We start from the raw sequence: 12,207 nt of genomic DNA on the forward strand, positions 1-12,207 counted from the left end.
AACTATGAAATAACATACTGGACATATGGAGTTACGTGGCAAAAAAAAATAAAAAATACAAATTTTTTCCCTCATATTTTAGATTTTTCAAAGTAGCCAGCGTTTATGTTGACGCTTTACACACTATTGGCGTTATCTTAGGCAGCTGGGCCATAGAAGGTTCACGCTGCACGCTACACGCTACACGTTCACGTGAAGAACCGGACCCTGGGCCATTAAACTTCATGCTTGGATGTTCACGTGTTGCGTCTGTTCTACTTTGACCGAGTAACCAACAATATGGACTCTTCGGATGACGACGATTGCCTCATTCTGCTTTTACTGAGACAGAGGAAGAGAAAAAGGAACAGAATTTGGAGCCGAGAACACTTCCTTCTGAGAGAAACCCGTGGTGAATTTCACCGAACATTCTATAATCTGCTTGACAATCCCGATGAAGAACTATTTTTCAATTATACCATTCAATTATATTTTTTCTGAAGTTTTCCCCTGAAAGCATAGCGTTATCTCCCTAGACCCGTTCTGATTGGCTGGCGCGGCGGTGACCGCATGCATTGACTGGAATTTCCATCTTCACGCCTAGAAAAAAGTGTGCATGTTCATTTCACGCTTCACGCGTGAAGTGTGCAGCGTGCAACGTGAACGCTGTTCTATGGCCCACAGCAAGTCATGCTACGTTTGTCCACTTTTCTTTACACGCGTGTAGCGTGCAGCATGCAGCGTGCAGCGTGAACCTTCTATGGCCCAGCTGCCTTAACCAGCTTCATGCGGGAGTCACCTGGAATGCTTTTCAATTAACAGCTGTGCCTCGTCAAAAGTTAATTAGTGCAATTTCTCGCCTTCTTACAGACTTGTAGTACTCGAGTCCGACTCGTGCCCTGATTTTAAGGACTCGTGACTTGACTTGGACTTGAGCACTGATGACTCGGACTCGTGCATTAACTGCATTCGGACTCGTAAATTGGAGACGAGGACTCGGATTTTTTCTTTATTTTTTGTAACATGCCATAATAATTTGGCAGAAGATATTTATATCTACATTAATTTTTATCCTAATTTTGTGCAAGAGAATGCACAGTCACCTGTTCATACGTCATGTTCAGGAACAAACTAACGTTAATGGCGCTAAAATGCCTGGAGAGAAGCCTCTAGGATTGTCCGCTTTGCTTATACAGACTTCTCGTGCAGTGGGAAAAAATACACTGCTATGCATTCCATATGTAGAAGAACTATCGAGAAGACGACGGAGACAACTTCGAACTTCAATCGTCATTTGGCAAGACTCCACCCAGAGAAGGAAGTGACGCGCTATGTTCATTGCTCTGTTGATAGCGGGCGGGGCTTGCTAGGTACTGAACTAGCTTTTTATCTGTAGCCTATTAACTAAAACGGGGCAGTCGAGCAGTAATGTTAGTCCGACACAGTAGCAGAGACGCTTTCACATAAAGGCAGCAACAGCCACCGTCAAATGGTGCGGGTGGAGTCTTGTTCTCGGACTCGACTCGAAGTTTTCTTTAATGATTTGGACTTGAACAGTGGGGACTCGAGACTGGACTCGGAATTGAGGTTTAATGACTTGACTACAACACTGCCTTCTTAATGCGTTTGAGATCAAACAGCAAATAGTAAATAATAAAAATATAGTAAATAGGCCTATTCCGCAACTGTAGTAATCCATATTACGTCAAGAAGCGCTCAACTAAGTAAAGAGGAATGACATCCATTGTTACTTTAAGACATCTCTCATCTCATTATCTGTAGCCGCTTTATCCTTCTACAGGGTCGCAGGCAAGCTGGAGCCCATCCCAGCTGACTACGGGCGAAAGGCGGGGTACACCCTGGACAAGTCGCCAGGTCATCACAGGGCTGACACAGAGACACAGACAACCATTCACACCTACGGTCAATTTAGAGCTCACCAGTTAACCTAACCTGCATGTCTTTGGACTGTGGGGGAAACCCACGTGGACACGGGGAGAACATGCAAACTCCGCACAGAAAGGCCCTCGCTGGCCCCGGGGCTTGAACCCAGGACCTTCTTGCTGTGAGGCGACAGCGCTAACCACTACACCACCGTGCCGCCCTACTTTAAGACATGAAGTGACTTAATTAATAAAAACAAAGACAAACCATTGAATTAGGAAGTGTGTCCAAATGTTTGACTGGTACCGTATTTTTGTAGTCTCCCCACTGGACTCAAAAGGGATGAGAACCACTAGACTAAGGAATTTGTTTGGTAAAGATGGCAGAATAGATGGAAAATGTTTTTACAATTAAAAACAAGACTTAGACTTCTTTATTGTCCATTAAACTTGCATGAAATGGAAATTTCTCTTTAGTAGTGGCATAAAAGACACACAGAGACAAACACACATCACAGTCAGCATAATACTCAATAAATAAATAAATGGGGAAGAAAAAGTGTTCTTAAGGAACAGTTACTCTGTCCATTTCACTCAGTTAAATATTAAAAAGTTAAAAGATATTAAAAGATGTAAAAACACCACATTAATACTAAAAACTTTTAAGATGCACAACCTAACTAACTATAATGTGTCACTATCGCTTAGGCAATTCTTTGTTGAGAATGGTCACAGCTGATGGAATACATGACCGCTTGTAACTATTCTTCCTAGTCATTGGGACTTTAAGTCTCCGTCCTGATGGCAGCATCTGGAAAGCACAGTGTAGAGGGTGAGTGGGGTCCTGGTAGACTTGAAATGCTTTTTTTGTTAGAGCCTGTGTGTATAGATGCGAAAGTTGCAATTGTTTGTGTCCAATAATTTTTCCAGCCTGGTTGACGATCTGTGCCAGTGTGCTTTTTTGTTTGACAGAGAGGTGCCCATACCATGACACGATGTTAAATGTCAGCACACTCTCTGTCAGTGATTTGTAGACCATGGTCATTGTTCGCTGACTGGTGTTCAGGTTCCTGAGTTTCCTCAGAAGAGCCAGGCGCTGTCTCCCTTTTTTTGAATGTATAGTCCACATGTTCTTGAAATTGTAACTGACTGTCTATTATTGTTCCAAGGTATTTGAAATGAGTGACCTGCTCCACTTCCTGACCCTTCATACTGATTGGCCTGAAGGTGTGCCCAGAACCTTTGTTGCCTCCCTTCTTGCTGCTTCCCAGCCACATCTCCTTGGTCTTGGTGACGTTGAGATCCAGGAAGCTGCTATCAAACCATGCAGCCAAGATGTTGATGTACTGCAGGTAGGGGGAGCTGTCTGTGTCCCGCAGGCAAAAGCAAAAGTCGAGTGTACAGCTCCTCCATTTTTACTACCCGAAAAGACCAAAGTCCTGCCCTGTAGTTTTCTATCGTCTTGTAAGACTGAGAACACTGACAAATCGAAAGTAACCACTTGCAGAAACAAATGCAGCATTTATGTCATACACTGATCCTTTCACTTTGAGTAACGTGGCGTTTACTCTGGGTGAATTATATAAAAGTGTGGTCTTACTGCAGCTTTAGCTGATCATAGTGTTCAAGTTTTACAACTCTATATCGTTGCAAATCACAAAAGCTACAGCTAAACCTTTGGCACCTCTGCATCAGTGCAACACGGGGTGGTTTTTTTTGCTTTTTTTTTTTTGCTTCTTGCTAACTAGGCTCCTCCATACAGGTTTTTGTTCGATCCACATTCACTGGATTTGACCAATCGCACGCTCCGATTGGCTACTCTACTACTAGGATATTAGCTTCTATACCATGAGTAGAGCAAAACAAAATGGCGGCACGCATCAAATCAGATAGATCACTTTATCAAGTATTTAAAAGAAACAGAAATAGCTAAAAGAATAATACTCCGAGGACGAAATAAAAACTCTACTCGAAAACAAAACTCCACCCCCTCCCCCCAAAAAATGGAATGAAAGTATTTGACGGTAAGAAGGTGTCTTATTTTATTTTTCAAGAATTATCATCATTGCATTTTTCACAAACTGCCAGTTATTTCACTGGTTTGTTTACATTCTAAGCGGAAATGATTTTGTCAGATGTTCTGTACAAAGTTTTTTAATTTATTGAATTTGTAAAAAATAATAATGCTCCGTTTCTCAAAATCCAGTGAATGTGGATATAATAAAACAGTTATTCCACTCAAATCTTGTCATGCATGGCTTATAGCCAACTCGGAGCTATGCGCCTCGTCAGCTATCAGCTCATGTACGACTCGATTTCGTGGAATAACTGTTAAATAAACAGTGGATTGTGGACTTTTATCCTTTCCAGTGTGTCAGCGTGTAATGTTTGATCAGTAGCGAACTGAATGACAGTTCCACTCACAGATAATGGTCAGTACAGAATATGGTGGTCTCTGAATCCAAGCGGTTGGATCTCCTCATGGCATGGGTGGAGCTTTCTGGGTCTTCCACATCGATCACTTCTGACAGCTCCTCCTGATTGGCACAAAGAAGCAAACATTTAATCACTTAAAGTTCAAAAAGTATTTGATTGGTTAAAGGGTACCTGTAGTGAATTTTAATTACTAGCTATTTCAAAAGATCATGTATGATACCAGTGGTTCAGTCATGTAACGTTCGTCATAAGCTCTTGTCAAGAACACACGAGTTTTAAGTCACTGCTCCGCCAGTCAGGCATGGTCAGCGACACGTTGCCTCTTTCATGGGCTGTTCCGGCACCGGTAGTGACGCACAGTTGTTGGTTTGTCCGATTGGCTGGGCTGCAGTGGGCTGGTCACCGACCCCGTGTTGCAAACACCAGTCCAAGATAACACATTATCAACCAATCTGCTCATAAGAAATATTTACACTTACTTGAGCTGATCTTTGGCTGGATCGACTCAAAGTTAAAAAAAAAATAAATAAAATAAATAAATAAATAGGCACCGTTCATCATCAGTGTCGCAGTTCTCAAGATTGAACCGAATCACTGTCCTGAATCATAAAATGAATCATCCGAAGCGCATAAAATCCGTGCGCCATCTCGCAACAAGTTTTACCTCCAAACAGCCCAAACTATAACCCAGATATATCCATATATATTCCCTAATGGGATGTCAGACAGATTTTATCCCGTTTACAGTGGGCTTCCCACCGTGAAAGAGAAACCAATCAAAACCCAAAGGGTGAAAGTGATTATCATGTCGTTACCATCCCTGTGTCTGAAATCGCTCATTCATTCACTAGTCCCTATATAGGGAATTACTATATAGTGCCCTATATAGTGAGTAGGGAGCGATTTCGGACACAGGGCATGTAAATAATCTTTTATGAATACAGAAGTGCACGCTCCGTTGTGACCGAGTAAGGTGACAAGTTTTATGTTTCATCTAATTTAGGTAATTTAAAAACTATAATATTATTTGGACTGTGGGCACATAGGAGAGTGTAAAGTATAAAGTTGCTGACAATATGTTTATCATGCTTGTATGATTAAAAAACTCGAAGACATTTCTCTCAATACACGACCTACTCATTCTAAACCTGTCGAGCTTCGCCGGCAAAGCTCTCGACCCCAAAGTACAACCAAATCTACTTGCACATAATGCCATGAAATAATAGATATGTGCCATAAAATAAAGCTTTATTACAAGTATTAGATCTATATTTATTCAACGTGTTCTGAAGTTACTTGACTGGGAACTGGGAACCTCGACCCATAGAACACTGCTTGTTTACTCGCACCCGATAACCCGGAATCAACGACTGTACGCCACTTCAGGCCGGCAATGGCTGCTCCCCGTGGTTCTGCCTCCGCGGGTAATTCATGGAATAAAATTGTCCACAAAAGTGCTTTGTGTTTTTTTGACCGAATGTGCATGTCTTTTGTCTATAAGTAATAGATAAAGCACGATTAATGTTATAAGCATGACCAGTACTGGTACACTTTAACTAAATGCTGCATTTGGCTTCACCCAGAAGTGCAGAATTTTTCCACCTCAGCACATTTGAGCTCCAAAGTGGGGGGAAAAGGTTGGTCTTGAGCATAAAAAAAAAAAAATCTCATGAACTGGCAACAAGCTAGCCATCTGAGAACAGTGTTTTGAGTTATCTATACAGTTCAAGATTTATTAATATTCATGTAACAGTGAACTGTATTATAGTGTTAGAGATTTTAGGGCAGCGGGCATGTGCCGTCCTTGACGACAAGCCATGGAGTAGTAAGGCGTCTCCTTCCCTCCACTAGCCTGGGGTGGTGCTTTTTAACATTAAGTGATAAATGCTTCCCAGCGCTAAACACTCTTCTGCAGAAAGCCCAAGCCAGATGGACCAGCCATGTTGTGAGAATGCCAGACAGTCTCAGCCCAAACAATTGTTGGATGGAGAGCCATTCCAAGGCAAGTGCTCATCTGCCCTCCAGAAGAACCACTTCAAGGACAACCTCAAAGTGTCCTTCAAAACCCTAGAAATCAATCTCAACTCCTGGGAGTCGCTTGCTCAGGATTGTCCAGCATGACAATGTCCACTAAACTGAAGGTCTACCGTGCTGTGATACTTACCACCCTACCACCCATTGCCTGTGAGACCTGGACTGTCTACAGCAGACACGCTCAATCACTTCCACTTGACCTGCCTCCGCAAACTTTCACATCAAGTGGCAGGACAAAATCCTGGACATGGAGGTCCTAAAATGGGCTGGACTTCCCAGCGTTAACAATCTTCTGCAGAAAGCCCAAGCCAGATGGACCAGCCATGTTGTGAGAATGCCAGACAGTCGACTGCCCAAACAATTGTTGGATGGAGAGCCGTTCCAAGGCAAGTGCTCATCTGCCCTCCAGAAGAACCACTTCAAGGACAACCTCAAAGTGTCCTTCAAAACCCTAGAAATCAATCTCAACTCCTGGGAGTCGCTTGCTCAGGATTGTCCAGCATGGTGAGCAAAGCTTACCAGTGGCGCACGTGCAGCAGAGATGAAATGCATCGCCAAAGCCCAGAAGAAACAAGCTTCGCGGAAGGCTCAAATTATCGCCACCCCCACAACAGCACCTACCCACGTGTGCCGGACATGTGAGCATACTTTCAAAGCCCGGATTGGCCTCATCAGTCACCTCCGGACCCACAACCACCACCCACCAAATTGAAGTCATGGTCATCTTCGACCCCAAAGGACGAACAGCAATCATCAGTGTTACAGATTTAACCAACTAATGTGTCTGTAGGTTAATTAACATAAATCCTACTATAATTTCATTTCCAGTTGAGAAGTGGTCCTTTATTTACTATGAACATAAGTAAGTAAGTCATATGCTGAACTCAGGGTTGAAGACAACTTCCTGACAAACACCTACAAGTGTGGAATGAACTAAGAAAGTGTCTCCAAAAATTCCACTTCTGACCGAGGTCACAGAAGGTTGCAAGTTTTTAAACGTTTTCTTTTCCCCCCTTTATGTTTATTCTTTATACCTGAAGTCGAGAGAAAACCCCAGTCCTGAAGTTTCCGAAGCCGTATTTCTGCATCTTTTTCAGGTCTTCCTCTGAGGACTCGACATATGGCTGCTGTTCTACCTGCCAATCAAAATCCTCTTCTTCATCTTTATCTTCCTGACATGCCTCACTCAGACTGCATGCTCCTTTACAGTCAGGGAGAGAAGAAAAAAAAAGAACAAAGAACAAGTGAAACTCTGGTACAAAGAACAGACAGTAGAGGAGTTGGAGTGACAGAAGGAGTGAGCTTGGGACATGCGTTACATTCTAACATACCAATCTCTTCCATTAGAGGCTGAGCAGACGTGGAACCTTTTGGGGCCAAGAGACTGGTCAGCATGTGCAGTCCTTCAAAGTGCTGTCCTGCAGTCTGCTTAGGGACCCGCATTGTGAAGAGACCTGACACAAACACACAAACACTGTCTCTCTTAAAAGAACTAAAGATGAATGAATGAACGCAAGGTACAATAATACTCACGTTTTATTATGCATGTCCAACAATTTCAATATGGAATTAATCTGCAATAACAGCTATTTTAATCCTGACTAACCACAGTGTCTTGCAAAAATATTCATCCCCCTTGGTGTTTGTCCTGTTTTGTCGCATTACAAGTTGGAATTAAAATTTTAAATTTCTTGGGGCATGTCTCTATTAGCTTAGCACATCTAGCCACTGGGATTTTTGCTCATTGCTCAAGGCAAAACTGCTCCAACTCCTTCAAGTTAGATGGGTTGTGTTGGTGGACAGCAATCTTCAAGTTATGCCACGGATTCTCAATTGGATTGAGGTCTGGGCTTTGATTAGGCCATTCCAAGACACTTAAACGTTTCCCTTTAAACCACTCCAGTGTAGCTTTAGCAGTATGTTTAGGGTCATTGTCCTGCTGGAACGTGAACCTTCGTCCCAGTCTCAAACCATTGCCTGACTCAAACAGGTTTTCCTCCAGAATTGCCCTGTATTTAGTGCCATCCATCTTTCCTTCAGTCCTGACCAGCTTTCCTGTCTCTGCAGATGAAAAACATCCCCACAGCATGATGCTGCCACCACCATGCTTCACTGTAGGAATGGTGTTCTCAGGGTGTTGGGTTTGTGCCACATATGGCGTTTCCCATGATGGCCAAAAAGATCAATTTTAATCTCATTTGACCAGAGAATCTTCTTCCATGTGTTTGGGGAGTCTGCCACATGCTGTTGGGCAAACTCCAAACATGTTTTCTTATTTTTTCTTGAAGCAATGGCTTTTTTATGGCCATACTTCCATAAAGTCACGCTCTGCGGAGTGTACAGCTTAAAGTGGCCCTATGGACAGATACTCCCATCTCTGCTGTGGATCTTTGCAGCTCCTTCAGTGTTCTCTTTGGTGTCTTTGTTGCATCTCTGATTAATGCCCTCCTTGCCCGGTCTGTGAGTTTTGGTGTGCGGCCTTCTCGTCAGGTTTGTAGTGGTGCCATATTCTTTCCATTTTACTATAATGGATTTAATGGTGCTCCCTGGGATATTCAAAGTTTGGGATTTTTTTTATGACCCAACCCTGATCTATACTTCTCCACAACTTTGTCTCTGACCTGTTTGGAGGCTCCTTGGTTCTCATGTTGCTTGCTTAGTAGTGGTGTTGCAGTCAGGGTCCTTCCAGAACAGGTTGATTTATACAGACATCATGTGACATTTTGATTACACACAGGTGGATCTTAATGAACTAATTGTGTGACTTATGAAGTGAATTGGTTGGACCAGCTCTTATTTAGGGGTTTCATATGAAAGAGGGTGAATATTTACGCACACTCCAGATTTTTTTTCATCTTAATTATTGTTTGTGTCACAATAAAACAACAATTTTCACCTTTAAAAGTTGTAGGCATGTTGTGTAAATCAAATGGTGCTAACTCTCTAAAAATCCATTTTAATTCCAGCTTGTAACACGACAAAACAGGACAAACACCAAGGGGGATGAATACTTTTGCAAGACACCGTATATAAACTACCATACTACTTTGTCTTTAGTTCTATTACAGGCATGTACAGCCAGTCACAATTTTGCTTCCATGGTTTTCGCTATCCTTTTTTGTCCCCCCCCCCATGCAGATGAAATGATGTATTCAGAAAAAAACCAACACACCAACGTTATCAGAATAGTGCTTTTAATTATAAGCACCATCACAAAACAACTTTACAAACAATCTTGGTCTTGAGCTTAAAATTACTTGTTCATACAGTACTAATATGAGGTACTTCATAACACATTTATACTGAATTACTCCCCTGCTTGAGCACCGGAGTGGGCTTGGCAGAAAAAAAATAAGAAGAAAACAACATCCAAAATAATAATAATAATAATAAAAAAATAGTAATGGTGTATAATTAGAACTGCAAACAGACATGAGTATGAAAAGACCCGTCAGCGTTCTGCCTGCCAGCGGAGAAAAATCAGTTCGTTACCATGATAAAGATAGGGATAAGTACGGACTAAGATTAGAGACAGAGCAAATAGAGTCTTTCTTACTACAGGGTTGATTCAAGCTGCAGTGGTGATGTGAAAATGATGAGACGTGATTTATTTTGTTTGGTCCCATGATGCAATCTCAGTGTGTGTGATGGATGTGCACATTTTTCATGGAAGAGGATATAAAATCAGATTTTTCAGTCAAATTCAAAGACAGCACTGTCACAGTATTGCCTCATTTCCTGCTGCCTGTAGCACCGCTGCCAAAACATTCTTCCAAATCTACTGTAATTACACAAAACATGCTGAAATAATACTTTTATTTTAACTCCATTTAAAAAAAGGCACCAAGAAGCGACTCAAGAACATGACGGTTCATTGCTCACATTGAGTCACGGTAGTAATTATACGTAAAATTTTGATGTCAACGATCATAAGCTTTTCAAAGATACTGACATCACTTCCTGTTTCCACAAGCACTCATCAACGAACAAACAGCATGTCCATCAGTACTGCAAGGGCATGGTGCCGAAGGTCTGGAGTCAATACAAAAAAAAAAAAAAAAAAGTGTTGCACAGATATAGCCTCAGGTCTTAAACACATCTTAAAAAGAATTTGATAACAAAGCACCATCAAAATACCCTTGACCTTACAGTCTGGTCCATAAGCATTTGGACAGGACTGATTTTTGTAATTTTGCCACTGTACACCACCACAATGGACTTGAAATAAAGAGATGACGTGACTGAAGTGTACACTTTCAGCTTTGAGGGTTTAAAAAAAAAATACTGCATTAATCATTTAGAAATTACACTCATTTATTACAGTCAAAAGTAATTGGACAAATTAGCAGTTACAAGGATTATTACTTCTGCCAACATTGTCGGAGGAGGTTGTTTTCACTTCCGTTTGCCTGTTCCCAGTGTAACTCAAAAAGTAGTGAACGGATTTTGATGAAATTTGGAGGAAAGGCGAGTTAAGGGCCAAGGAACAATTGATTAGATTGTGATGCAAATTCGAATATATATATGTGGATCCAGGATCCGTAGTAATCCATGGATCCATAGTAAGGTTGACGTGGTTAGGTTGACGTGGGCTGGCCTTGGGCTGAGGTGCCCTTGAGCAAGGTACCTGACCCCAGACTGCCCCCCAAGCGCTCTGGGCTGCCCATTGCTCCGGGTGTGTGCGTGTGTTCACTGCTTCCGATGGGTTAAATGCAGAGGATGAATTTCACTGTGCTTGAAGTGTGCATGTGACGAATAATAATAAGAGTCCAGGGGCTAAACTGGCCTGCCTGTAGTCCAGACCTGTTGAGCAACTCAAACTGTATATCAGGAAAGAATGGGACAACATTTCTCTTTCAAAACTACAGCAACTGGTCTCCTCAGTTCCCAAACGTTTCATGTTGTTAAAAGTAGAGGTGATGCAACACAGTGGTAAACATGCCCCGTCCCAACTTTTTTGAAACGTGTTGCTGACATCAAATTCAAAATGAGTATATATTTTAAAAATAAATAATACAATTTCTCAGTTTCAACATTTGATATATTGTCTTTGTACTATTTTCAATGAAATATAGGGTTTCCATGATTTGCAAATTATTGCAGCTGTTTTTATTTAATTTACACAGCATCCCAACTTTTTTGTAATTTGGGTTTGTGTGTGAGAGAAATGTATGTATATACATGTTTTCCCCTAGAAAAACTGGAAAGAGTAGTGGCCCTTTGAGTGCAGCGAGGTGCAAAGAGCATGCTGCCGTTGGTAGCGTGTAAGCTAGGGAGGGTTTTTTTGTTTTTTCAAAAAAAAAAAATTGAAATATAAGGGTTAATTTTGTGGCTTCTCGTGACATCTGAAGCTGATTTTTAACAGTTCAACATGTTGGGAAAAAGACTATATTGTACTTCTAATTTTACTGAATTCCCACCCTAAAAACAGAAAAAAAACAAAAAGTCAATACAATACCCACTTGCATCTCACAAGCAGTGTACTATTACAAAGGAGACTGCAGTTTCACATCAAACAAAGTGAATGCTGATGCAACATGGCTTGAGTTGTTCAAAATACTGATCATTAAATTTTGGCAATCGTGCAGATGACTAAGTACTCTCACTGTCAGACTTGAGCTGGTCAGCAACATGTCAGCAAACTGGCCATCACGGTCTCACAACTATGGTCTGCCACTGTTGCGGAGTTGTTTTCTGCAGTTTTCTTTGTGAAAAACTCCATAATTAAGCTGCAACCCGTCGGCGTTTTGCTCACTTGTACCCGGCTCGAAGGCACTGCCATTTTTTTGAACAATTTACCTTTGAATGTTAATTGCACTTCACTCGTCCAATCAACGCGGGATACCGCACACACTCAGCCAATCAGTGTGGAATA

General features: G+C 41.7%; 1 protein-coding gene across 2 annotated transcripts in view; it reads right to left on the reverse strand.

Annotated features, from left to right (window-relative positions):
* The window catches only part of shq1 (SHQ1, H/ACA ribonucleoprotein assembly factor), a 184,408-nt gene that overhangs the window by 127,678 nt on the left and 44,523 nt on the right, over positions 1-12,207 (reverse strand). For both annotated transcript variants that reach the window (XM_060919254.1, XM_060919253.1), the window contains exons 4-6: positions 7,664-7,786; positions 7,367-7,533; positions 4,287-4,399 (exon numbers count right to left, since the gene is read on the reverse strand). In XM_060919254.1, coding sequence (XP_060775237.1) covers positions 4,287-4,399; positions 7,367-7,533; positions 7,664-7,786 — 403 coding nt within the window. The remainder of the gene's footprint in view (positions 1-4,286; positions 4,400-7,366; positions 7,534-7,663; positions 7,787-12,207) is intronic.

Source organism: Neoarius graeffei, chromosome 4 (genome assembly GCF_027579695.1).
Source record: "Neoarius graeffei isolate fNeoGra1 chromosome 4, fNeoGra1.pri, whole genome shotgun sequence".
In the NCBI taxonomy this organism is placed as follows: Eukaryota; Metazoa; Chordata; class Actinopteri; order Siluriformes; family Ariidae; genus Neoarius; species Neoarius graeffei.